Source organism: Hylobates moloch, unplaced genomic scaffold (genome assembly GCF_009828535.3).
Source record: "Hylobates moloch isolate HMO894 unplaced genomic scaffold, HMol_V3 SCAFFOLD_2, whole genome shotgun sequence".
In the NCBI taxonomy this organism is placed as follows: Eukaryota; Metazoa; Chordata; class Mammalia; order Primates; family Hylobatidae; genus Hylobates; species Hylobates moloch.
In genome coordinates, this window is record NW_026652277.1 from 162,646,725 (window position 1) to 162,673,911 (window position 27,187).

At 44.7% G+C, this 27,187-nt stretch overlaps 1 protein-coding gene across 3 annotated transcripts in view; it reads right to left on the minus strand.

Moving 5' to 3' along the window:
• Positions 1 to 25,823, minus strand: part of CNKSR3 (CNKSR family member 3) — a 102,244-nt gene extending 76,421 nt beyond the window's left edge. For 2 of the 3 annotated variants that reach the window (XM_032160872.2, XM_032160880.1), the window contains exon 1: positions 25,202 to 25,823. In XM_032160872.2, the coding sequence (XP_032016763.1) occupies positions 25,202 to 25,253 (52 nt within the window). In that variant the 5' untranslated portion in view covers positions 25,254 to 25,823. Of the gene's footprint in view, positions 1 to 24,536; positions 24,647 to 25,201 lie in introns of those variants that run through there. The other variant, XM_058435613.1, reaches the window with a different exon arrangement.
• Between the last annotated feature and the right edge of the window lie 1,364 nt (positions 25,824 to 27,187).

Consider the following 27,187-nt stretch of genomic DNA (forward strand, 5'->3'; position numbering starts at 1 on the left):
TGGACAGGTGGTTTTTAGCTTCATTCATCATCACTGCTTTCTCAGACAGCAAGACTGCCAATTCCACTGAAGGCAGAGCTGCCAATTAGCTCGGATTTTAACTTCTCTTTATGGGAATTTTTAGTGGATTTTTTCAACTTTTAAGTTCAATGTACAAGTTTGAAAACTGACAGCATCTAAAATATAATGTAATGAATCCATTAATTATGAATCACATCTCCCTACACAGAGTTCCAAATCTATAATGTTTGGGAGGAGGAGGATTGGTCTAGGTCTCTTAGAAATATCTTTTGAAAAGTACTACTCAACACACAAAAATTAGACAAATATTAACTTGGAAACTGATCTAGAAGAAATTATATGTGTTTCTAAAGGGTTGGAAAGGGGCTTCTTTGGCACATACAGATTTTTCCAGTTTTAAAAGAACTTTTCTACATTAATCACTTACTAAAGCTCCGTTCCGGAAACAGGCACACACTGAATAAAATATAGAAACAGTTTTTTCCCCTGGGTCAAAGATGCCTTACAAAAAGTCTCCTTCATCTATAAAAAGGCAAATCAGGTCAACTTTTAAGTTTTTTATTTAACACCCTGCATTTCCCAAAATGCATCAGGTATGAGTCCTGCTCACCATAAGCCCAAATCTGTTCTTAACATTAACAGCGTGATTCACGTCACTCCAGGTTACTCCCTGCGAGGCGCCTCTTTGACACGGTGGGCGTCATTCTTTCTCCTCTTTGCACAGGCAATCTAAAAGTCCCTTGAAAAGTTTGAGACTTTGTGATTTGGAAACTGAGGAAGCAACTCTGGTGACTAAGGAACAGGGGTAATCACCCTTCTGATGGTTGCTTCTGTAAGATCTGCTCCTATAAGTTACTCCCAACAGTGCTTATAGGAGCAGATCTTTCCAAATAACTTCTTGGCTCCCAAGAAGAACTGGGCTGGTTTCTTTAATTGGGCTTGGCACGACGGGACACCTTCCATCTGGGGCCGTTCTGCCAGGACAATAACTCACCAGCATACACACTACATCATGGACACACCCATGTATTACTGTCACACCCACCAGTTATCAAAAGCAGCAGTAAAGCAGGAAATGTAGTAAGTGTTGGGCATTAACTGTGATAAAACAAGAAATATGGCCTTCAAGGGTGTGCCTTTGTGGATGCCTCCCCTCAGCCATGTAATGCCTACTCTACATGTCAATATCACCAGCCCTCAGGTCTCTTTATGCTAGTGGAAGAACTGAGGAAAGACATTTAAGAACTCATTTACGATCACCCCTCCACAGCATGACATTTAAAAAGGTACAACTGTCTTCTCTTTTCTCTCTCTCTCTTTTTTTTTTTTTTCAGACGGAGTCTCATTCTGTCTCCCAGGCCGGAGTGCAGCGGTGCGATCTCGGCTCATGGCAGCCACCGCCTCCTGGGTTCCAGTGATTTCTCCTGCCTCGGCCTCCTGGGTAGCTGGGATTACAGGCACGGGCCACCACGCCCAGCTAATTTTTACTTTATTTTTTGAGATGGAGTCTTGCACTGTCACCTAGGCTGGAGTGCAATGGCACGCTCTTGGCTCACTACAACCTCCCCCTCCCGGGTTCTAGCGATTCTCCTGCCTCAGCCTCCCAAGTAGCTGGGATTACAGGTGCACACCACCACACCCAGCTAATCTTTTGTATTTTTAGTAGAGACGGGGTTTCAGTATGTTGGCAAGACTGGTCTCGAACTCCTGACCTCAGGTGATCCGCTTGCCTCGGCCTCTCAAAGTGCTGGGATTACAGGTGTGAGTCACTACACCTGGCCATCTTCTCTCTTTTAAAAATATTTTTTAATTAACAATTTTTACTTTTTTAAGTTAAAATAGAGACAGGGATCCCACTTTGTTGCCCAGGCTGGTCTCGAACTCATGGGCTCAAGCAGTCCTCCTGCCTCAACACCATTTCATATTAACACACTGCATAAAGGATGTGGGATCCAGTTTTCTCTTTACCATTCCTCTCACCAATGGGCAGTTTACTATTTATAAAAGGCAGAGTATCCTTGTTTGATTTGAGATTGAAACTACCCTGTTGGAAGATGCGAATTTTTTTTCCAGGATATGCCTGAGTTCTATGCAACAAAAGTAGCAGCTAGTGCTTTATTAAGCACTTAAAATATGGCTGATATTATGATAAATGAAAAATGCTTCACTCACATTATCTCATTTAGCCCTGAAAACAAATCCTGAAAGTTTAGTAACAGCATGATTCCAAGTTTAAAGATGAGCTAGTTGACTAAACAATGTACATAAATTGGCCAACATCAGGCAACCTTTAGAGGCAGTAAAGGATCCAAACTTGGGCAGTTCCTGAACAGCCCTGGTTCTCCAGTACTGTGTCACCCTGCAGCAGCCACAATGTTTCAGAATGAGGAACGGCCCACCCACAAACACACTGGTTTATCCAGCCCCAACAGAGGCAGGAAGAGACTATGAATGAATGGATACATGAATACATTTTCTCTCCAGGGAAAATCCCTAAAAGTAAAACAATTATTCTCTACTGCAGGCAATTAACTACAGGCATGTGCTCCCACCTTTACCCAAAACGGACACGCTGAAGCCAGAGCCATGGTTTTTATACGCTGATTCCAACTTTGTTGGACAAAGAGACTTTAGGGTTTTACCTTCTTCCCTGTCAAATATTGACCAAAGACCTTTATTGCCAGGGCCCTAATCTGAACAAACAGATGTCATCCTTGACCATCTCAAGGACAAATGTTACCACTACTGTCACTTGGCTTTGAGATGAAAATAATCATTTTTAAAAGAGAAAAAAGAATGTTAACTACATGAAACAAAAAACAAACCAAACAACTCTAATCTTTACATCTTATCAACAGTATGTCACTTTCACTGTAACTTTAGATCTGTAAAGCGCAAACAAAACCAGCAATAACAATGATAAGATCTAAACTATGCAATCTGCTTTTATAAGAAAAGTAAGGTAGTCTTATAATGTTTTTATAATGTTGTAGTTACTTAATTACCACCAAAGATGATAATTACCATCCTTAACCCACAAAATCGGTGTGAGATCTTTTGATGACAATTAAGTCATTATAACAGATGGATTTCACATCATTTACCACTCCCAGGAAGTCTACCACAGTTCCATTTAACAAGGCAGATTCTTCTTAGGTTTCTTCCTGAATTCCTAAGGTTGCTTATGGACATTTGTACTTTTTTATTTCTTTGTTACTAGGTACTCTTAGGAAATGTTCCTTTTCTCCTTAATTCATTAGATCATGATTTTAGGAGATGGAATTTCTACAGCATGACTGGAACATTACAAATCAAGTTAAAGTTCATTTTAAAATATGAAAATATGAAAAAGATACTAATACACATGCTGTCTTAAGGAAATATTTTTTCAATATTCATTCTAGGGATGGATCTTTTTAAAAGATAAAAGAAGAGAAATAAGAACACCCTCAGGATGTGAAAACAAGACCATTGATACCAAAAAAAAGTTGCAAAACAGAATTTCAATTTGCTAAAATATACAGATAAGGATGCTAAATTCAAAGTTAAAATAACAGCTATCCATGTCCTCCAAGAGATCATATACTCAGAAATCATGACTGGGGTCGGGGGTGACAGGAGCAGAAAAATTGGGACTGTGTTTTAAAAAGGTAACTATTAAAAACTTAAAATGTACCTTGTTAAATTACTTTCAAATCACATTCCACTGAATTCTAACTTTGGACTGTTGAAAATGGAAGCTTTCCCAGAACTGAGTGTACGTTTAACCCCGGGAATGATGCGACAACCTCAACCACATGAACAATCTGGAAAACGACACAAAGGGGAGGGCGAGCGGCCACACCCTTCAGAGGTGGGGTTTTGTGGGTTTGGGGTTTTTTTTATTCTGCCTAATCAATTCCCATTCATTTCAAGTATAACCTGTGTGGTCTTACAGGGTTCAGGAACTCAGAAATAAATACCCACATGGCTGCTTCTGGATCTGGTACAACAAATATATGATTCCCCTGGGCCTGTGTCTGAGATGCTCACTGTATGTATTTTTAAGATTTTGGTGTAAAGTCACCCTATTGCTGCTGGGCACGATGACTCATGCCTGTAATTCCAGCACTTTGGGAGGCCAAGGTGGGCAGATCACTTGACGTCAGGAGTTCAAGACTAGTCTAGGTAACACGGTGAAACCACATCTCAACTAAAAATACAAAAATTAGCCTGGCGTGGTGGCGCACACCTGTAGTCCCAGCTACTCGGGAGGCTGAGGCACAAGAATCGCTTGAACCTGGAAGGTGGAGGTTGCCATAAGCCAAGATGCCACCACCGCACTCCAGCCTGGGTGACCGAGTGAGAGTCCATCTCAAAACAAACAAACAAACAAAGGTCACTATTGTATATTAGCATATGGGTATAAATACTAATAAATACTAGGTACAGTGAAATCGGCGGATGAGCAGTGTTGTGTTGGAAATACTGGACTATATTGTTTATCTTACATGTACCCTTCTCTGGGGGCGTGGGGTTGGGGAATCCTAACCCTCAGATGATTGATATTTCTAACCGCTTCCAGAGAAAAAATTCCAACCAATGCTATGCTTTGGCTTATCCCACTAGAGTGAAGTCTCTGAACATATAAAGACTAAATTACGTACTGAGCTAGAAACAATTACTAATCATTCATCAGCAATGGGCAGCAGATCAGTTGATAACACAGAAAACACCCACAGCTCAAGGTGTGACCTCTGGGGAACACTCCCCTCCAAACTTCCGCCATCTGTGCTCCTCCACCTTCCCCTGCCCCAGTCTCCCTCCTTTCCATTCATCACGGCTCCCCTTTCCTCTCCCACTCCCTGTCAGCCCAAACTCCCGTCTCTTTTTTTAGCTTAGGTCAATGTGTTAGAAGTTCCTTCTTTCTTTAATGAAGAGTTTTTAATGTTTTCTTATGCTTAACGTCAGCTCAGTTTTACATTTCACAGATCAAAGGAAATAAATACCCAGTAAGTCAAGTTCCTTTTTGCAAAGAGCCTTTAAATGACATTTCCCCTGGAGATCCAGGAGCTTCCCCTACAGTAGGGTGACTGGGCCACTGCAGGTCTAAAACCCAGTTAGTGCTACATCCCATTAAAGAGAGGACAGTGCCTGCCTGATAGAATTCTGAATCAAATAATGAGCATTAAAAAATAAATACACATGTATGCATATTTATATGTATCTAAGTATATATATGTATTTATGTATTATGCATGTATATATGATATATAATATGTACATGTAAATGTGTATTGTGTGTGTATATATGTATACAATATATCTAATATGTATAATGTATCTATTATATATGTGCACACACAATACATATATACAAATACACACACAGTTCCTCCACAAAGGAAGGCCACGAAAAGCTCTTCATTCTTTCCTTGGATCCCACCTGCTTGGAGACTTACAGAGGGGCTTGGTGATCTAACACCCCACCCTCAACTCTCCAGCCTCATCTATTTCCATTCACCTCACAACAGATCCACCACATCGGCTTCTTTCAGTGGCTGACAAATGTCAAAATGTCATGCTGTCTCTTGCCTCCCAGTTTTCTGCCAAGAACATTCTCCTGCCCTAGACCTAGCTACCTCCTGCTCATCCTACAGGTCTCTATTTATTTTATTTTAATTTTTTTTTTTTTTTTTGAGACGGAGTTTTGCTCTTGTTGCCCAGGCGGGAGTGCAATGGCATGATCTTGGCTCACTGCAACCTCTGCCTCCCGGGTTCAAGTGATTCTCCTGACTCAGCCTCCCGAGTAGCTGGGATTACAAGCGCCCACCACCATGCCTGGCTAATTTTGTATTTTTAGTAGAGATGGGGTTTCTCCATGTTGGTCAGGCTGGTCTTGAACTCCCGACCTCAGGTGACCCACCCGCCTTGGCCTCCCAAAGTGCTGGGATTACAGGCATGCGCCACCATGCCCGGCTAATTTTGTATTTTTAGCAGAGATGGGGTTTCTCCATGTTGGTCAGGCTGGTCTCGGACTCCCGACCTCAGATGATCTGCCCGCCTGAGCCTCCCAAAGTGCTAGGATTACAGGCGTGAGCCACCATGCTCGGCTAATTTTGTATTTTTTAGTAGAGATGAGGTTTCATGTTGGTCAGGCTGGTCTTGAACTCCCAACCTCAGGTGACCCACCCGCCTCGGCCTCCCAAAGTGCTGGGATTACAGGCGTGAGCCACCATGCCCGGCTAATTTTGTATTTTTAGTAGAGATGAGGTTTCTCCATGTTGGTCAGGCTGGTCTTGAACTCCCAACCTCAGGTGACCTGCCCGCCTCGGCCTCCCAAAGTGCTGGGATTACGGGCGTGAGCCACCGTGCCCGGCCCAGGTCTCAATTCAAATGTCTCTTCTTCCAGGAAGCCTTCTCTTGCAGCACCCATTCGTAACTGTGAGAGATACTCCTCCCTCTGCACTTCTGTGACGCCCTGTAGCCTAAATGCCTGTTGATTTGTCTGTATTCCACTTAATTGAAGGCACCAAACAAAGACGGCCCCTGTCTTATTCACTGCACCTAGAAAAGAACTTGACAAACGGTAGGTGCTCAATAAACAGCTGGTGAATTCTATTTCAAGTTGACTGCTTTCTCTCCAGTTGCACCAGTTTTCCTGCTAACAAATGCCTTCCACCTAGGGTCTGTACCAGACATGACATATATATGATTTCACGGCATTCTGAATGTTTCAGATAAATCTTGAAAGATATAAAGGTAAATCATTAGTAACAAGGAATTCTTCCAAGGTTTTGGATCTGTCCATAACAAACCTTTTCTACTTACACGGGTAAGTTATAGAATAACACCAAACTCAGAGAGAGAGCTATTTACTCATGTCCTGATCTTCATTTCCAAAACAACGTGAAAAAAAAAAATGAAGAGATAATTTCTGCTGAATAACTCTTCTCTGTAGAAGCCACCAGTACATAGTCATTCACTAAACGAATGGCATTGTTAGTATTAAAATAAGGGATTGTATAATCTACAGTGTCCTGTTACCCAGTTCAGGGAGGGCATAACATGTTCCCATTTATCAGATATCTAGTTACCAAACAGCTGATTACAGATTTTAAAGGAATTAAAATAAAACGCATTCAGCATGAATGCATCCTGAGAAAACAAAGAGCTGTGTGCACTGAGGGAGGTTCTTCACGAGTGGGTGGTTTCTTAGGACATTGATTCCTCTCCTCCTGTTTGTTCTTGAATTTACTCATCAGCTGTGTGTCCCACCAACCCACCAAAACCACCCTGTCAAGTTCACCAACCTGCACGCAGCTAACTAGATACAGTAGTCATCAATTCTCAGTCATCCTCTCACTGACCTCACGGCAGTATTTCCCCAGTTGATCACTACCTTGTTCTGGGAACAACTCCTTCGCTTGCCTCTGGCCATCACCCTCTCCTATTCCTCTTCCTACGTACTGGCAGCAACTTCACTGCAATCCATGCTGGTTGCTCAGCTCGCAGATTTCTAAAGGCTGCGATGCCCTAGATTCCTTTCCTTGTCTCCCTACTCTCACTCACTTGGTGAGGTCATCCGGTCTCAAAGATTTAACACCATCGGCACCCCAATGGCCAGCAAATTTGTCTCCAGTATCAACCTTTCTGATTAATCCTAACACATATATCCCACCATCTCCCTCACTTGTTGGGTGAATGGGTGCGCAAAATTAAAAGCCAGATCTTCCCAGCACTTTGCGAGGCCGAGGCGGGCGGATCACTTGATGAGGTCAGGAGTTTGGGACTAGCCTGGCCAACATGGTGAAACCCCATCTCTACTAAAAATACAAAAATTAGCCTGGCGTGATGGTGCATGCCTGTAATCCCAGCTACTAGGGTGGCTGAGGCAGGAGAATCTCTTGAACCCAGGAGACGGAGACTGCAGTGAGCAGAGATTGTGCCACTGCACTCCAGCCTGGGTGACAAAGTGGGACTCTGTCTCAAAAAAAAAAAAAAAAAAAAAGCAGATCTTTCCTTAACCTGCTTCTCCCACCTCTCAGGAGATGGCAACTCTATCCTTCCAATTCCTCGGACCAAACACTTCAAGGGTATCCTCTCACACTCAAGTTCAATCTCTCAGTAAATCCTACTGGCCTTTCTGAATACCCGGAACCTGGCCACCTCTCAGTCTCTTTCATGTGACTATTGCCATGGCATCTGAACTGGTTCCCTGATCCCACTCTTGCACAGCCACCATTATCATTTTTAAATGTAAATCTGATAATACTTCTTGGCTCAAAGGCCCCCAATAGCTCCCCAGAACACTGACTGTAAGCCAAAGTACTGATCAGGTCTCTAGGGCTCCACACCCTCAGCTTCCCCTTGGTCACGATGCCTCAGGAACACTGGCCGTCTGAGGACACATGCACTCGCTGTTCCCTTTGTCAAGAACATTCTTCCCCCATTAGCCACATTGCTCTGTGAAATCGTTCCCTGGTCACCCTAGTTAAAATTGCATCTCCACTCCTCCAAATCTACCTGTGGCCCTTCCCAATGGCATCTGTCACATTCACGTGCTATGAATTTTACAATCATCTTTCTACCCTACCAGAGTATCAGCTCCGAGAAGATAGGGACTGCTGTCTCTTTCATTCATTGCCACATCCTCAGCTCTCAGAACAGTGCATGGCACACAGCAGGCACTCAATAGATGTGTTTAATGAATGCACAGTGAATAGCAACCTTCTCCAGCCTTAATGGAGGTGCCAATTAACTGGGCACTTTAGTTAACAGGCAATGAGTGAAGGGAGTTGGAGTTAGCCTGTATTCATCCATTCTCACATTGTTATAAAAAACTACCTGAGACTGGGTAATTTATAGAGAAAAGTTTAGTTGACTCATAGTTCTGCAGGCTGTACAGGAGGCATGGTTGGGAGGCCTCAGGAAACTGACAATCATGTCGGAAGGCGAAGGGGAGGCAGGCACACGTGGCGGCAGCAGGGAGAGAGCACCAAGGGGAAAGTGTTACACTCTGTCAATCAATCAGATCTCGTGAGAACTCACTCACTATCACGAGAACACCTGGGGGAAATCTGCCCCCATGATCCAATCACCTCCCACCAGGTCCCTCCTCCAACACTAAGGATCACAGCTCGAGATGAGATTTGAGTGGGGACACAGAGCCAAACCATATCACAGCCCCTAATGTGTTCCAGGGACACTGAACTTCACTGAAAGCTTCACTTCCAGAGCTAGGTAGGATTAATAAGAAAGACAAGTGGCATCATTTCAGAATACCAGGTAAATTAGTGTATCAGTCTGTTCTAACACTGCTATGACAACATACCTGAGACTGGCTGGGTAATTTATAAAGGAAAGAGGTTTAATTGACTCACAGTTCCACATGGCTGGGGAGGCCTCAGGAAACTTACAATCATGGTGGAAGAGGAAGCAAACACGTCCTTCTTCACATTATGTCAAGAAGGAGAAGAATAAGAGGCGAGTGAAGGGGGAAGCCCTTTATAAAACCATCAGATCTCATGAGAACTCACTCACTATCACGAGAATAGCATAGGGGAAACCGCCCCCATGATTCAATAACCTCTCGCCAGGGCCCTCCCATAACACATGGGGATTATGGGAACTACAACTCAAGATGAGACTCGGTTGGGGACACAGCCAAACTGTATCAGTGGGGTTTGTTTTAATTTTAAAATCAGACATGAGAAATTAGCAAGTTTTAATAAAACTGTCAAGGAAACAGAACACGGGGGAAGAGAAATATAAGAAAAATAATTTATAAGAAAAACAATCTATCATTTTATAGCTAATCCTATTAAGTAAAGGATTTATTAACCTAACCTGAGAGAAGGCATAGAAGAAATCACCCCTACTTCTAAGGGCTTGTTGGGCCAATGATAAACAAGAAAACAGGCCACCCTTCCACCCTCTTCCACCCTCTTCCTTCAGCACGAAACCTTGAAGAGCTCTACACACCCCTGTTCCTCCCCTGTCAGTATTCTATTCACCCTCTTGCCTTGGCAACCCTAAGGAGGCACAAATCCCAGGGAAGTGGCTCACCCACCCGAATAGCAACTGCAGCCAGTTATGGTAGCCAGAACTGCTTATCTCACCAAGCACTGGACAAGACTTCAGGGATTATGCCAAGATGTATTTTGCATTGATCAGCACTGATTTTAGATCTCCATTGACATGCTGTCCTGTAGGTCTCTAATCCTCTGATTTTATTTTGTAGTCGATGACTTAGGATGCGCTGTACAGAAATAATTCTGGGTGCCATATTCATGTACATTGCATCATTTCACACTCAAGATTGAGGACCTGAATTTCAACTAACACTGCCCTATTCTAGCACATTTCATGTGCCAGGCTGCATGATATTTGCACCTCATTACAACATGACACAATTAGAATGCTATAATAAGAGAGGGCACTGCATTTTCTTAAATGTTTGAATCATGGAAGTATCTTTGTTGGTATCAAGGAAGATGTATCATCTACAAACTAGAACAGCTTTTGAGATTGGTATCTGTAAATTGTGCTCACTCTTAAATCCACATAGCAGCTCCTTCCCAGAATTAAACACTTTTTTTATTTATTTATTTTTTTTAGAGAGAGAGGTAGCTTTTGGGCTTTTCTGTCACCCAAACTGTAGTGCAGTGGTGTGATCATAGCTCACTGTAGCCTCGAACTCCTAGGCTCAAACAATCCTCCTGCCTCAACCTCTCAAGTAACTGGGACTACAGGTGTGCACAACCACACCCACTCATTTTTAAATTTTTTTTTTTTGTAGAGACGGTGTCAGTATGTTGTCCAGGCTGGTTTTAAACTCCTGGCCTCAAGCCATCCTCCTGCCTCAGCCTCTCAAAGTGCTGGGATTACAGGCATGAGCCACTGTGCCCGGCCTCAACACATTTCTAATGATATGGCCACACTAAGTCACTGAGGCACAAAACCTGGACTTAAAGTTCTCCCTCTCACCACTCCCACGTGTATTCAGACCCTGCCAGGGCGCACAGAGTACTCCTGTGTGGCTCCTCTCTCTGCATCCTTCCACCACCTTTTGGTTCCGAGGCCTCTGCCTGAGTTCAGGCCCTTTCAACACTCACCAGGAGACAGGCCCAACAGCCACCTCCTCAACCCTCCCCATTGCCGCGGCTCTATCATCAAGACACCACCTTTCAAAGCTCTGTATTAGATCTCTATTATCTAGTGAATTCAGAACAAACTCCCTAAAAGTCAGTGTCTCACAAAGTGTGATTCACAGACCACCCCAAAAGATTTACCTGGCCACCTGTTAGACATGCGGCCCTTACTATACATGATGTTACCAGAATTTCTGGGAGTTAAAACCAAGAACTGTTTCATCCTGACTAGTGACTCTAATGTCCACTAACAGCTAAGTACCCACACCCTAAATCTTGCATTCAAAAGACATGGCTAGACACATCTGGCTACGATGGACTAACATCTATCAAGCCAACCCCGACAAAACTAAAAAAGAAATAAAGACGAGCTGGCTGTTTGAAGGTAATAGAGAACAGCAAAGGCAACCAGGACTTGAGGGGTCACAACCCTGGAAAGACATGAAAGTGAATCCAACCTTCTCTCCCACATTTCCCTTTAAGGCTTTTCTGGTTCCACAGCAGCCCGGGGGAGAGGCCAGGCAGGAAGCAGCCAGGGCTCTGAGTACAGGAGAAGCACCATCTGATTGCTTTAATAAGAGCAAACAAGAGAATAAAGCCATCTTTCATTCTATCCTCTATAGATAACCAACGTGGGCATTTTGAAGTATTTCCTTCTAGTTTTTTTTTTAATATACAGTCATATAATCTCAGAATTTTAACGTATGAGAGCATTAGAACCTAGAAACATGAAGGGACTACCCAAAGGTCAAATAGTCCCCATTAAATAGATTTTAAAATCCACCTTGTCCCATTTACAAGAGCCCAATCATATATTAAAGAGAAAAGAAGTAGATACGCTATTCTCTAGAATTTTGAGTGGTAAGATTGCAGGTTAAAATTAAGTAGATCGATGTGATTCATAATGCTAATATGTAAATGTTTTTCCCTTGTCCTCAAAACCTTTTATCAGGCCGAACTTACCTACCTAAGCGCCTCTAGGGGAGAGGTCAGGCTCTGGAATCAAATGCCTCTTGATTCAAACCCTATTTGCTATCTACACAAGCTCAGACATATCAGGGTTTGGTTTCCTTAACTCTAAGATGGAGATGATAAAAGCACCCGATTTCAAGTAAGCATTGTGAAGGCAAAATGAGGTAACGCACGAGAAGCCTTAGCAAGAGCCTGGCCCTTAAAGAATCGTGATAAAGGCCGGCGCGGTGGCTCACTCCTGCAATCCCAGCACTTTGGGAGGCTGAGGCAGGAGGATCGTTTTGAGCTCAGGAATTTGAAACCAGCCTGGGAAACATAATGAGACCTTGTTTCTACTAAAGTTCAAAAAAAAAAAAAATTAGCCAGGTGTGGTGATGCATGCCTGTGGTTCCTGCTACTTAGGAGGCTGATACGGGAGGATCTCTTGAGCCCCGGAGGTCAAAGCTGCAGTGAGCCCTGATTATGCCACTGCACTCCAGCCTGGGTGACAGAGGAAGACCTTGTCTCAAAAACAGAGAGAGAGAGAGAGAGAGAAATGCTATACATGTCAGCTGCTCACTGCTGCCTCCATACTAAATTGCCAGCTTCCTGGACACGGATTTCATTTACACCTAACTCACCTGCATAATGTCCCTTTATGTCCCTAGCTCCCTAGCATAAAGCAGAGTAATTGCTACAAAAAAGGAGATCTGTACTTTTTTGGTTTTAGCTTTTAGAAAGGGAGTTAATGGTTGAAATAAAAATCTAATGAAGGTTTATCAAAATGTCATCCACAATAAATATGTATGGTATGTTTATCTGTATATGTGTGTATATACACTTACGTATCTATATAGCCTGTATACTTACAACGCAAACTGAAAGGCTACAATATTCTCCAGTATTTAAGAAGTTTTGTAAATTGTGTTTTGGGGTGAGTACTATTCTGGATTAAGAACTGAAGCTGGTGTGTTTCTTGTTTGTTTCATTTCCCGATGCAGAGCACCTTGAAGATGGAAAGAACCTTGAGTCAACAGATAACTAATTTACACAGGACCCCACTAACCAGCACAGAGATTGGGGGCACACTCCCTACTTTAGGTGATATGTGAAAACTTTCTGTGCAAACACAAACAGCTCCCATCAGAGGCCAATATTATATAGCCACTATGGGGAGGTAATCTCAACCAAGAGAAGCCAAATTCCTGTTTTTACCCTGAAGAGTAACTATTCAGTGGTTTGCTGAGTACATCAGGGCATGAGTGTTTCTGGCTAAATAATACCTGCATGGAATTACATGTTGCAATTTTAGGAATAACGGAATTAGGTAAATAGGAAAAACAAATTATACATTAAAAAAGTTTACTGAATAGCTGATTAATTACTATGTAGCCAATTTTATTCACATCTTACAGGTACACTTCTCACTGGACAATTAACACCTGACCATGGCTGTCCACAGAGCAAATTGCAAACTGGTCCATAGATATGTTTTGTTTGGTCTATGTCCAAAAAAAAGCTATAGACAATTTTGTGAACACTGGGAAATGTCACACAGAAACCCAGATTTACAGCTTCATTTGACAAGAACAAAAAAAATGACAAAAATCAGAAGCTCTGGAAACTTTACATCCACAATCAGCAGAAACCAGACAACACATGGCTTTGGGTTTGCCGCAGTCTCCACCACTCCCTACAGTCACACGCCCCCACACTGCAACTTCTGACGTTGCCTCCTGGCCCCTGTAGGCATCCGTGTTTGCAATTCCTGTTACAAGTCTCAGGGCCATTCCTGGTCTTTGGTGTTCACTTCTGTAGTGCCTTTTTTATTCTGGACTCTCATCGGTTTTGCCAAAAGTACAGGTTCAAATTCCATCTACACTGATTCAACGTTCACAACGTCCACCTACTAAGACAAAAGAGCTTTTCGCTTTGAAATGCAACATGTTTGTGTCTCAGTATTTCTCTTTTCTGATTTTTCTTTCCCTCACTTCTCATCTCCATGCTTTGTTCAAAGCCAAAATCTGAGTGCTAAGTGAGGAAGCTCAACTATCTTCTCGCAATGGAGGGGAGGGGGTTACATTCTGCTCCCCTATTCGAGTCAGGTCTGGAAATTCCACATGAAAGCTAAACAGGTCCTTTCAGACCCATGAAACATGCCCCTCCTGTATGTTCCTGGGCTGAGCACTCACGGGGACACAACAGAAGGATGCCCTGGGCCTGGGGTTTAGCAGGTGGCTAAGAGCCCAAGGGGATACCAGCTTTAACTCTTCCCTGCCCATTCTGCAGAAGGGACACTTACAAGCCAACGTGCATTACTCATCTACTTAAATATGTCACCACTGTCCTTACTGGAAACATTGTCTTTCTTAATCAGTCATTACATATTAGCAAGAAGCTGTCAACAGGCATTATGAGGAAGAGTCTGGCTTATATCACCTATTTCCATAGAGTCCACATGAGTGGTGTAGACCCCCGCTTCTCCCATTTTAGCCTGTACCAGAATTCTCTGAGGAGTCTGTTAGCCTCCTGGATCCCACCCCCAGAGTTTCTGATTCTGCAGGTCTGGGGTGGGGCCCAGGAATTTACATGTGCATGTTCCCAGGTGAGGCTGGTGTTGAAAAAGTGAGTTCAAGAACAATGCTGACAAGATGTTGAGACGCCCTGCATGTATGTGCCTGGGAAAGGGTCTCTTGAAAAGCTCGGTTTAAACACTCATTAAGTTTCTCTATTCCATGGTGCCAATCTCTGCTGGGTTTTTTTTTTTTTATTTGGAGTGTTCTTTTGGTAGAGACAGGGTCTCACTATGTTGCCCAAGTTGATCTCGAACTCCTGGGCTCAAGCCATCCTCCTGCCTCAGCCTCCCGAAGTGCTGGGGTTATAGGCGTGAGCCACTATGCCCGGCCTGTCCATCTCTGATTTGATCCAAGTAAGAATGAAGAATTTCTCCAGCTCCAGGAAGGATTTTTCTTTAATCAGCTTTATGTAAAATTCTTCAAATTGGCCTAGGGGTGCTTAGAATCAAACCACTTCAAACCATGTGTCTCTAGGCATCTTACTAGCAAAGAGTATTTATGTTTTTTTAAATACTTATTAGTAACAATTTAAGGCTTTAGTGTACAGAGTCGTTTCCTAAATGCCACCCACAGTTGTGTCATCTGCTCATGGTTAGTTTAAGACTCCAGTTGGAATCCCTATTAAGATGGTGCTGACAACTTTAACAGGTGTTACACGAAGTCTGATCCACCCTACATATTAAGCTAGTTTTCCTCTATTTCAAAGATCTTATTCCAACTAGTATTTTGACTTGATTCTCCTGAAGACTTTGTAATATAAAATTACTGCGAGAACATGCAAAATTGTTCAATTAATGCATATGTAAGTAAAATTAGAAACACACAGACACACACACACACACATCCACTCCCAAACCCAAAGCACTGAATTTCCCCTCTCCACAGATCTCTGAAAATAGGAAATAGAATGCTTCCTTTCACCAAAAGGTTATCCTCAGGAAAGCATGATTCAGATTATCATAATCGCCGCCTTTTCTGATGGAAAGCACGTAGGGGTTTTCCTCTGATGGAGCTGACAGACTGTCTCCTTTTGGGGGACCCACAGCTAGGTGTGAGCACAGGGTTAAGGTTTCCAGGTTATTTTATTATCAGCCTCCCTCCTTAAGTTCCCTCTCCCACTCCCTCCCCTCTATGGAGTAGTGATATATTATGTGTTTAAAACTATGCTCAGCTCTTGCTGAAAATTTCTCAAAATGCCATCTATTCCACCAAAAGTATGGGAGCTATAGTTTCTAAAGCAAAAACTAGGATAGTCTTTCAGTACAGCAAAATATTTTAAGTCAGATATACCAATTTCTTTACTCAAATACTTTAAAAGTTTTCACATAGAAAGCTTTCTAATTTCTACATCTTATTGATTCGCATTCTAAGGAATTGCTTTGCTTTAATAAACACAACCGCATTTGCCCTTCTAATCCCAGGTTTAAAAATGTTCAATCAGCCATTTGATGTCAAAGTAAACAAAGTAGGCTAAGTCCAATTTCACAAAAACCCCATTCATAGATGAATAAACAGCTTCAGAAACTAGCCCCAGCAAACAAAAAGTGCCAGAAAATAACACTGATATGAACAAGGCAAAAAGACAGAGGGCGCTCTCTATTCTAAATGACCATCATACATGGCCAGAGAGGAGCCGGGGGGAGAGGAGAGCATCTACCTTAGCCCTAGCAGGAGGGGAAAGAATGAGCAGACATCCCAACTGCAAATATAATGTTTACATTACTGAGATTGGAAGCTGTCAATGACCCAACCGTAACTAGAACTTGGCTTCACAAAGGCAGGAACCACCAACACCTGAATCCAAGACACCATCGCCTCCAAAATACTGCAATGCCTTCCAGCTGGATTTCCTGAATTCATTTCTGCTCAAAAACCCTGACTGATCTTTCAACACACAGATCAAATATTGTCACTCTCTGCTTTCCACTGCAACTATTAAAAAATAAAAAATAAAAAATTGCACCTCCCCGACCACGACTTGTAAGACCCTACATGATCTGGTCTCTGTGTGTCTCTCTCACCTGCTCTTCACCCACCACCCCCACCCTCGCTCTCATGACCCCACAACAACTTCCTTTTCTCAAACTCTCCAAGCCCGTTCACACCCCAGGGCCTCTGCATGAGTTATTCCCTCTCCTACAATGCCCTTCTCCCTAATTTTCTGATGGCTTGTTCCTTCCTACCATTCATGCCTAAATGTCACCTCTGAAAGGCTTCTCTGATGACTTCATCCAAAGAAGTCCCCCACCCAGTCCCTCTCCTTCACCTCTCTGCTTTATTTTCTGACTTATGCTTATCAGTAGAAATTTTCTTATTCATCTGTTTTGTGGTTGGTGATGGCGTTTGTCACCCACACATCTACCACAGTAAAGCAGGGACTATGGATTCCCAGCACTTACAACAATACCTAAAACCGAGAAGGTTCCCCTAAGAACAGGGCGAAAGTGTCCAAGGAAACAATGAGAAGACGGAAGACGGACTTGATTTAACTTACCTCCTGTGTAACAACAAAAGGGTGAACGGAATGGTCATAAATTATTAATAAGCACATGAAGGGTGACAATCAGCCACAACAATATTAAACGTTAAAATAAAAATACCCCAATTACACCACCAGTTAACTTGAGTTATTATTGATCATGAATAATAAGTGGGTAAACACATACACCATACGTTATGCAAGCGGCTTTCCCTGAATTTCTTCTTCTTCTTTTTTTTTTTTTTTTGAGACGGAGTTTTGCTCTTGTCGCCCAGGTTGGAGTGCAGTGGCACGATCTCAGTTCACTGCAACCTCTGCCTCCCAGGTTCAAGAGATTCTCCTGCCTCAGTCTCCTGAGTAGCTGGGATTACAGGTGCCCACCACCATGCCCGGCTAATTTTTTTTTTTTAGTAGAGATGGAGTTTCACCATGTTGGCCAGGCTGGTCTCAAACTCCTGACCTCAGGTGATCCACCTGCCTCAGCCTCCCAAAGTGCTGGGATTACAGGCGTGAGCCACCGCACCCGGCCTCCCACACTTGGTTAGGAAGGAACTAGAAGGCACCACCTGGATAGAGGAGGAACCGGGGACGGGACAGGACCACAGAACAGAAGTCTGTGAAGCCTGGTCCCGGCTCCTCACCTCTGGACCTTGGACAACTCATTTCACTTCCAAAAGCCTCCTCCATGCTGCTCATCTGCGGTGGAAACTGCCTTCCAGTGCATCTCCAGGCTTCAGAAGAGTCAAATGAGAACAAATGCAGAAGTGCCCTGCAGAGCTCATGAAAATAACGTCCGATTTTTTCACTTAAAGCCTACATAATGGGTAAGCCAGTGATGACACGCCAGAAATAGCATAAATGAGAGGAAAGAGAGAAAGCAAGGCAAGAACGCTCAGGTCCAGGAGCTAGAAGACAACACGCTGGGTGAAAAGAGAGGCAGTGACACAAGCATGGGACACAGACGGGAGGGCCCCTCTCGGTTCCTCACAATAAGGGGAATGCACAAAGGAGCCGGAGCAGGAGTTGTCACTTGCCAATCTCCATGGATAAAGGATGGAGATAGCCCAGTCTCAGTGCAATTCATATATTTGTGCCAAGTTTTTAGAACTGCCATGGTTATTTATTCCTGAAATGACATTTGGTGTCATTTCTCATCAACAATAAAATCTCCACCAAAAGTCAGTTAAGTGTGGTAAACCCCGTGTGCTCACCAACTATAGGATGGTGTGACTAGCCAAAAGCCCATCTCATCCTCCTAGGTCCTACTGAGGATCCTGAGAACAAACTTCAACCACAGTGACCACTGACCACTCCACAACTCCCTTCTTACTACTTGTGTTAAAGATTTTTTTTTAAAAGCGGGGCAGCAGGTGGTCTGAGCATGGTGGCTCCCATCTGTAATTCCAACACTTTGGGAGACCGAGCTGGAAGGATCACTGCAGACCAGGAGTTCCAGACCAGCCTGGGCAATACCACAAGACCCATCTCTACAAAAAAATTGTTTTTAATTAGCCAGGTGTGGTGGCATGTGCCTGTGGTCCCAGCTACTCGGGAGAATGACACAGGACCATCACTCAAGCCTCAAGCCCTGGAGTTTGAGGCTAAAATGAGCTATGATCGTGCCACTGCATTCTAGCCTGGGCAACACAGCAAGACCCTGCCTCTTATTGAAAAAAAAAAAAAGGCTGTTATAAGGACTCTTCAAGGAATAAGGAAGAAATCTCAAAGGAAATGTCTCATTTATTTTGCTAAGAATTGCCTGATGCTGTTGCCAGGTGGTGCTTATAAATATAGGCACACACCGTAAGACTGCTTTTTTACTTCAATTAGTGGTGAAGTCAAGCCTTCTCAAGTTAAGTGTTATCACTCCAGAATGTAAATGAAACAGCTGGAGTACATACCAGACCAAATAGCCCAATACTACAATAGCAGGACTCCAGCAAAGTTTGAAAATACGTTTGCAGCTACGTGCCAGAACAGTGCTTCTCTAATTGTGATGGGTGCACGAATCGCCAGGGGATCTTATTAAAATGCAGATTCTGACTGAGCAGGCCCAAGCTTCTGCATCTCTAACAAGCTCCCAGGTGATGCTGAAGTTGCTGGTCACAGACCAGGTGCCAGACGGGGGCCAACAGTTGACAGCAAAAATCGTCCTATGCCATGCTCACCGCAAGCCCAGGTACTATTTTTTAAAAGTGAGGAAATATGGCTCAAATTTACCCAAGGGAAGTTCATGATATTTGCAAGAGGCATTTATCACTCCGCTAATCAAGAACCCTCCTGATCAGCTGCAAGTTCTGCCCTGGATCCTCTGACCAGCTGGTAAACAGCGCAGAAATCTCTTCGACACCGAAAGGTGCCCCTGGATGATAAGAATACACCTTATGAAAGACTTGACTGCTCAGAGAGAACAGTTTGTGTCCTGGAGCTATAGGAAAATGGAAGAGAGAAAGCAGTAAAAACAAGGAGTAGAAATTTATGGAGAGCTTACATATGATCACACAGTCAAAAGCAGAACTGGGATACAAACTAAGTCCGGCTCCAGAGCCCATGCTCTGAACCACTCAGCTCCACCCCCTGGTACAAGTCATCAAAGTGACAAAGTGATGGAGTACAGGAGAGCCCCAAAGAGACCACAACTAATAATTAGGGGACCCTGAGCAAATTCTCTCTGCTTCAGTTTCTTTAATACGGGCTAGAAATTATTCCTACACCTCACTGGGTTTTCTAAGGATGAAATCAAAGAGGCTGGACAGGTGCAATGTCTCACATTTGTAATCCCAGCACTCTGGGAGGCTGAGGTGGGAGGATCACTTGAGCTCAGGACAAGATCAGCCTGGGCAACAGAGTGAGACCCCATCTCTGTATTAAAAAATAATAATAATAAAGAATTTTTATAATGAGAGAGCCTAAATAAAGCACTTAGAACAGCGTCTGCCAAGATAATAAATGCATCAATCAATGTTTTTCTGTTATTAAGAGAATTTTATCACTGGAGTGCAAGAGAGAGAATGGAACCAAGGAGAGGGTGGAATGAAGAGCTTTTCTGAACTATGGCCAAACGGTAGACCTACAGCTGCTAAAAGAAAAAGGCCTCCCTTTCCCAGGGACCGCAGAGGCTAAAAGAAAAGGTATAACCTAAACTGGAATCAAGATACAGAAAGAACTGCCTCTGTCTGGACGGCAACAGGAAGGGCCTAAGAGTGCAAGGTAGTACATTGCAGTTGACCTGTGATATATCAGATCTCTATAGTTAACTTGGAAATTCCAGGCTTTCCATGACCAAATAGTGAAGCACCTTAAGACTGCTATGCGTCATAAACAAATAGACATGACAGGGAAAGAGCAGGGCCCGTGGCTTAGACCTTGAGCAAGAAAGCCCCCTTTTCTCTTGGTTGGTGATGGGGACTGCTACCAACACTAGCAGCACCAGAAGCTGGCCAGAGAGACTTCTGTCCTGGGACCAAAGCTGGGTTTTAGAGATGTGCTGACTCAACTACACAATTTTTTTTATTATTATTATTTTTTGAGAAGGAGTCTCACTCTGTCACCCAGGCTAGAGCGCAGTGGCGCTATCTCGGCTCACTGCAAGCTCCGCCTCCCGGGTTCATGCCATTCTCCTGCCTTAGCCTCCCAAGTAGCTGAGACTACAAGTGCGCACCACCACATCTGGCTAATTTTTTTTGTATTTTTTTTAGTAGACACAGGGTTTCACCATGTTAGTCAGGATGGTCTCGATCTCCTGACCTCATGATCCACCCACCTCGGCCTCCCAAAGTGCTGGGATTACAGGCATGAGCCACCACGCCCGGCCAACTACACAATTATTGAGAGCCTACCCACTCTGGGCTGATCAACAGCCAAGGCTAGGACAGTTCTGCTGGGACAACCAGTCCCACTTCTTCCTCGTTGAAGGCACTCCCCAGTGGCCTTAAAGCAGAAACACAACTTGTGGTAGCTGCATTTGACAATGAAATTTCTCATATTTAAATCGAGCTTAGAGAAAAAGACCTCATATAAGTTCAGATTTTGACCTAAGAAGATTGAACAGGAATGAAGATATAATGCTATTTCTAAAACAGGGCTAGATATAAGTAGGGAATGTGGCACATGTCTACTCTAAGAACTGAGCTATGAAAATCAGTGCATGTAAATCCTTGTTGCCTGCCTACCAATATCTATTCTCCCCTTTTTCCTTTCTGACCAAACTCCAAGTTTTTTTCAGGGCCACAATGTACCAAACTTAAAAAAAAAGGAAGGGAAAAAGGGAAGAAGAAATGAAAAGGAAAAGAAAGGAAAGGAGAGGAAAGGGAAGGAAGGAAGGAAGGGAGGGAGGGAGGAAAGAGAAAGGAGAAAAGAAACAAAAGAAGGAAAAAGAAAGAAATTATAGCAACCAGCGTTCTTTGCTGCATGAGGTGGCCATGTGACATTTCTGGCACCTGAGATGTAAACCAGGTCACTTGATAGTTTTTCAAAGAACTCTTTAAAGGGGAAGACTTGGCTGCTACCTGTCTTCTGTCTTCCATGAGTCTCCCTTCTGCCTGGAATAGGAAGACAATCGTGCAGGAGCCACCACCTTGCACTGAAGCATTAAGTATGAAAAGGAACACCATGTGCCAGGCCATACCCTATGCCATGTGCTACGAATGGCTGAACGAGATGGCAGCGCCATGGAGCCCCCTGATTTGGTTAACCCACTGGGTTTTCTGTTATGTGTGGCTAACCCTACATATTGTAAAAAATCATTTGCTTTGCAAAGGCCTTTACTGAACTGACTGGCAAGGCGCCATGAACTAGGAATTAATTTGACTTACAAATAACTTTCTGACATGAACTAAAGATAGAGAATAACACAGACATATACTGGATGAGTCTCCTCCGCTACCATATGCTATTCAGACTGAATCCTGAAGTTCTATTCATAAATGTAAAGATTCTCGTTGTGGTCTAGGTGTGGCCTTGGGAAGAAACTCCTGAGAAAATGGAGTGGAGTGAAAGCCAAACCACCTGCTCTGCTGGGTGACATCGGTCAATCTCTGTGTGTCTTGGTTTCCTCAACTGCAAAATGGAGATAACTGTTCCTACCTCAAAAGTGGTTGTGCCTATTAAATGAGCTGATATTTGTACAATGCTTAGACATGTGCCTGATACACTGCTTAATAATGACTGAGGATCCACTAACATTATGGTAAAATTGGTGACAGTGTAGCTAAACATTAATAATAAAAGCCAGACTGATTAATTCATTCTGTAGACAGCAACTTCTTTCCTAAGGCACACGTCTGTCAAATAACAAGAAGGTGAGATCCAGCTGTCGACTGTGGCCAGGTTTAGACAGTTTTAAATCTAAGGCCTTCTATGGTTCTCATAATCGCCCTACCCAGATTCATGCAATACCATGAGTAGCAAAGTCTACGTGAAGAGCTGCTTATCAGTAGCATGTATTTATAAAATAAAGGTTGGGTAAAGAGATAAGCAAAGAGCACTAAAAATAGTCCTATAAGCAAACAAGCTTTTGTAAGTCAATAGTTCGTTAAAAAGTCAATACTTGAGCATCATTATTATGAGAAATATTCAAGTAATGGGTCATGCAACTTGGAAGATTGCAGCCTCTTATCATCTTAGCCATCTTTTTTAGATTCGAACACAGAAAGTATCCAGGTCTTTCTACTAGGCTGTATTTCAGGGTCCAAAATGGCACCGGCATTTTGTATAACGTAGCCAAGTGCCAACCACAGGTATGTAACCTAGTAAGTATCGTAGGTGTTGAGCCAGCCATAGATGTTCTTTCAGGTCAGGAGAAAACTCTTCCTAGATGAAAGTAACTCAACTAACTCATAACGTCAAGGCAACTGGGTAACAAAAACATTTAAATACTCAACAAACATAACGGGATGTGATTTTACACTTCTCCTTTTCCAATCCCAAGAAGGACAAAAAAAAAAAAAAAAAAACAGACACAAATCTTGAGGGTGTGAAGATCTCACTCCATAATCTTCCTGTGTGCCTGTTACCATTTTTCTGATTGTACATTATCAACTAAGCTGGCAGAGGCTCAGAAAAGCCAGGGTGATAAGATGTAACCCTTTCTTTCCGCTACAGCAGCACTGTCCAATAGAAATATAATGGAAGCCACAAATGTGAGACCTGTGTAATTTTAGATTTTCTAGGGGACATATGTAAGAAGGTAAAAATAAACAGGTGAAGTTTATTTTAGTAATATATTTTATTTAACCTAACATACCAAAATACTATCATTTCCACATGTAATAGAAAGCATTAAGATATTTCATGTTCTTTTTTTCATACCAAGTCTTCAAATGCCATGTGTATTTTAGACTTACAGCACATTGCAATTCTAACCAGCCGCATTTCAAGGGCTGGAGAGCCACAAGTGGTACTGGTTACTAAGTTGGACAGAGCGGCTCTAGAAGTCAACAGTAGCTGAAATTTGCAGTGTCTCAAGTTCGCTCTATGAGGGACATACAGATAAAATAGATATGAACTCAGTTTCAGCAAGTTGCCAGCCTAGGGAATTTGGTAGCATCCTGAATGGAGGAACACACCTCATTTCAAGCTAGCGTGGGCATGGATGGCTTTTAAGCTCATGCTTCCTACCAAGTACTGGCAATGCCACCTACCCTTTACCCAGGGAAACCTAGTCACCAACGCAAAAGCATGTGTTGTTTTTAGCTTCATTTTATATGGGAGTCCAGGAAATTCTGCTCACTTGACAAACCCGTTCTCAAGGAGTTCTCCCAGAGGAGCAGGAAATGGTCAGACATACCCACTGACACACCCCACACACCTCGGACATCCTATTCCACGTGGTCTATGTGTAAGTCACAGGCGTGAGAAATGAGATGTAGCGGTGATCAGTTTTCAGTATGCTGAAGCCATGGGTGGGACGGTTTGAAAGATGACCTGGTCTTACCAGTATTACCTACCTCACAGGCTTACTGTGATGACCAAGGACAATAACAGAGCTCTTAGCAAACTGTAAAGCGCTATACAATTCTAGTTACTACTGAGAAAGAACACCATTCCTCACCTGGAAGAGCAGATAGAAAAACAAATAGTAACTTGAAACAGAGATGTCGTTGGGGGTGGGGGGGGGAACACGAAAATACAGATTGTTCTTAGTGGACTTTGTTCTCTTGAAAGTACAGAAAAAGGTTGAGTAAACTCTAGTACCTTTCCCTCGAAATCGTGGGAGACATCGAAAAGTATGCGAGCCAGCTAGGAGGACAAGCTTCTACCTCTGCTCGTTCCCCCCACCCCACCCCCACCGCCCCAGCCCCATTGCCTTCCTCATCCCAAATATTGTATGAATCAAAGTGGTTCCAAACAGTTAGATTTCTCCTTCCCAGTGCTTACATGTGGCCTGAAAATGCAGCGCCACCGGGGATACTGGCGCCTCCCGGAGCAAAAGTCACTGCCTCCCGGGGAGTCCTGGCTCGAGGTTTCTCTCCGGCGCAAATGCCACGGTGTTGGCTCTTGCGCGGCCCTCTGACCTTCTCCAACAAAAACAGACAGGCTCAGCGACCCGCCGGAGTCCCCTCTACCTGTCCGACTGCCCTGTCACGCCTGCGGACGGCTCTGGGCAGGCGGCATGGACGAGGTCCGGCGGGAGTCACCCACACAAAGGCGCCTTGTGCCTCTGCGCTCGGGCCCCCGGGTCGCCGGGCACCGCACCGGGGCCAGGCAGGGAGAACGCCCCCCGGCCCGAGTGCCGAGTCCCGAGATCGGCATCCCCAGCCCTCAACCGCCACAGAAAGGCCACCCCTACTCCCTGGTTTAAAGATGAGGCTCCCCTCGGCTTGCCACAATCCGCACCCCGGAAAGGAAGAGCTCAGAGCAGGTACGAGAGATAGGAGCGCACAGGCCACTCGGCAGAAGTTTGCATTGCCACCGGGCTGTGCCCTCACCGCTTCTCGCCGGGAGGAAGGGCCAAGCACCCCCTTCCCCAGCTCCCCGACCGCCCCATCCCCGAGGCTGGAGGACTCTGGAACCCCCCCCCCCCCCGCCCAAGGCCCGCGCACCTCTAGTCCAGTCCACCACTTGTTTGGGGCTCCACTTGGTCACGGGTTCCATGGTAAACTGCTTCGCCTCTCGCTGGGCTGGAGAGTCGGAGATAAAGTGCTGCTGCCTGCGCTCCGGTGCCCCTTCCCGGGAGGGCGCGCCGCGGCTGCTCCCCTGCGCCCGAGCGACTCCGTCAAGGCTGCATGGCCGCGGTCAGCGGGTCGTCCCAGCGCGGCTCCGCCAGGGGAGCCTGGCCCTCTCCCTCCAGCTGCCACAGTCCAGCTGCAGCTCCTCCTTCCCCCACCACCGCCGGGATCCCGGGCACAGCTGCTGCTCCCGAGAGACGGCAGCTGCAGGCACGCCGGGCTCCGACCCCAGACTCCTGGCCTCGGCTCGGCACGGGAGCCTCCCGACCCGGGACCACTTCCTCGGGTTTCCCGAGGCGCTATCAGTTCTCCCACGGCCCGTCTTCTGGCCTGCTGGCTCTCCGGGGTCCCCGCTTCGCGTGCGCCGGCGTCCCGGAGCCTTCCTGGCGCAGGTCCCACCTCCTGCGCCGCCCTCCCGTGCTACCCTGGCAGGGCCGAGCGCAGAGCGTGCGCGCTCGGGTTGCAAAGTTTCAGCTCCGGTTGCTGCAAACCGAATAAAAGAGAGGGCGGGGCCGAGAGGCCAGGGAAACTCGTGGGAGTGGGCGGGTCCGCCCGAAGCGGCCGACTCCGGTTACTTTCCCTCTCTAAGCGGGTCCGGCTCACCCCGGTAGCGTCCCGGGCCCTGCTTTCCTTTTCAAGGGGCGGGTTGTAGATCGCGCGCGCACCCTGGAGAGCCCGCTGGCTTGTGTGAGGCCCTGGCCCTGTGGGTAGCAGAACACTCTGTCTCGCTGTGAGCAACAATACACTAAAAAAAAAAAAAAAAAAAGGATGATTTCTTTCTTTTTAATGTTTACATCGTAATATATCTGCCTTAAGCCGTCTTTTGTTTTTAAAGTAGAACAATTTTTTTTTTTTACCAGGCTGGAGTGCAGTGGCGCGATCTCAGCTCACTGCAGCCTCTGCCTCCCAGGTTCCAGCGATTCTCCCGCCTCAGCCTCCCGAGTAGCTGGGATTACAGGCGCGTGCGCCACCACGCCCGGCTAATTTTTGTATTTTTAGAAGAGACAGGGTTTCACCATGTTGGCCAGACTGGTCTCGAAATCCTGACCTCAGGTGATCCGCCCGCCTCGGCCTCCCGAAGTGCTGGGATTACAGGCCTGAGCCACTGCGCCAGGCCAGAATAATTTTATTTCATTTATATGTTGACTGAAATCGTAACAATGTGACTCTTTTAATGCTATTGCTATGAATTTTCAACTTTGCGACTAAAATTAGATTGATGGCTTTTAGCGTTATATTTTGCTATATTATAATTTCATATTTGCAGAGTGAGCTAATGCTCCTTGGGATTAGTCATTAACCGTGAGAGGAAAGTTGTTAGCCAAGGAAAAAAAATAGCTCGTGCACAATTTCAGTGCCTGGCAGGGGGAGGGCCCTTCCACATTCATGGACTCCAACTGGGGCCAGAGTTAACGCTAAACTGGGGGAAAATCTAATTTGAATGCCTGCCTCTCCTTCAAGTTCTCCCTGCATCCTAACCGCCCCCCACCCTGCCACCCTCGCCACCACCCCTCCCCTCACCCCCCAACCCCCCACCCCCGCCCCGCCCAGCCCAGCAACCTCTACCTCCCACTCTTTTTGGCACTGAATGATTCTTACTTTCAATTACGGTTATTTATTTACATCTTTCTCTTTGAGACTATTAACCCCTTGAGGGCAGAACCTACTTGATCTCATATAGAGTTTTCTCTCCTCCCTTCCTTCCTACCACCTAACTTGTAGCATTCAGCACGGGACCAAGGACAAGGTTGGTATTTATTCATTCAGTAAATATCCGGGATGGTTCCTATGTGCCAGCCACTGTATTCATTCAGTATTTGTTGAATTCGTGTGATATGTGCTACTTACACAGGTCTGTTT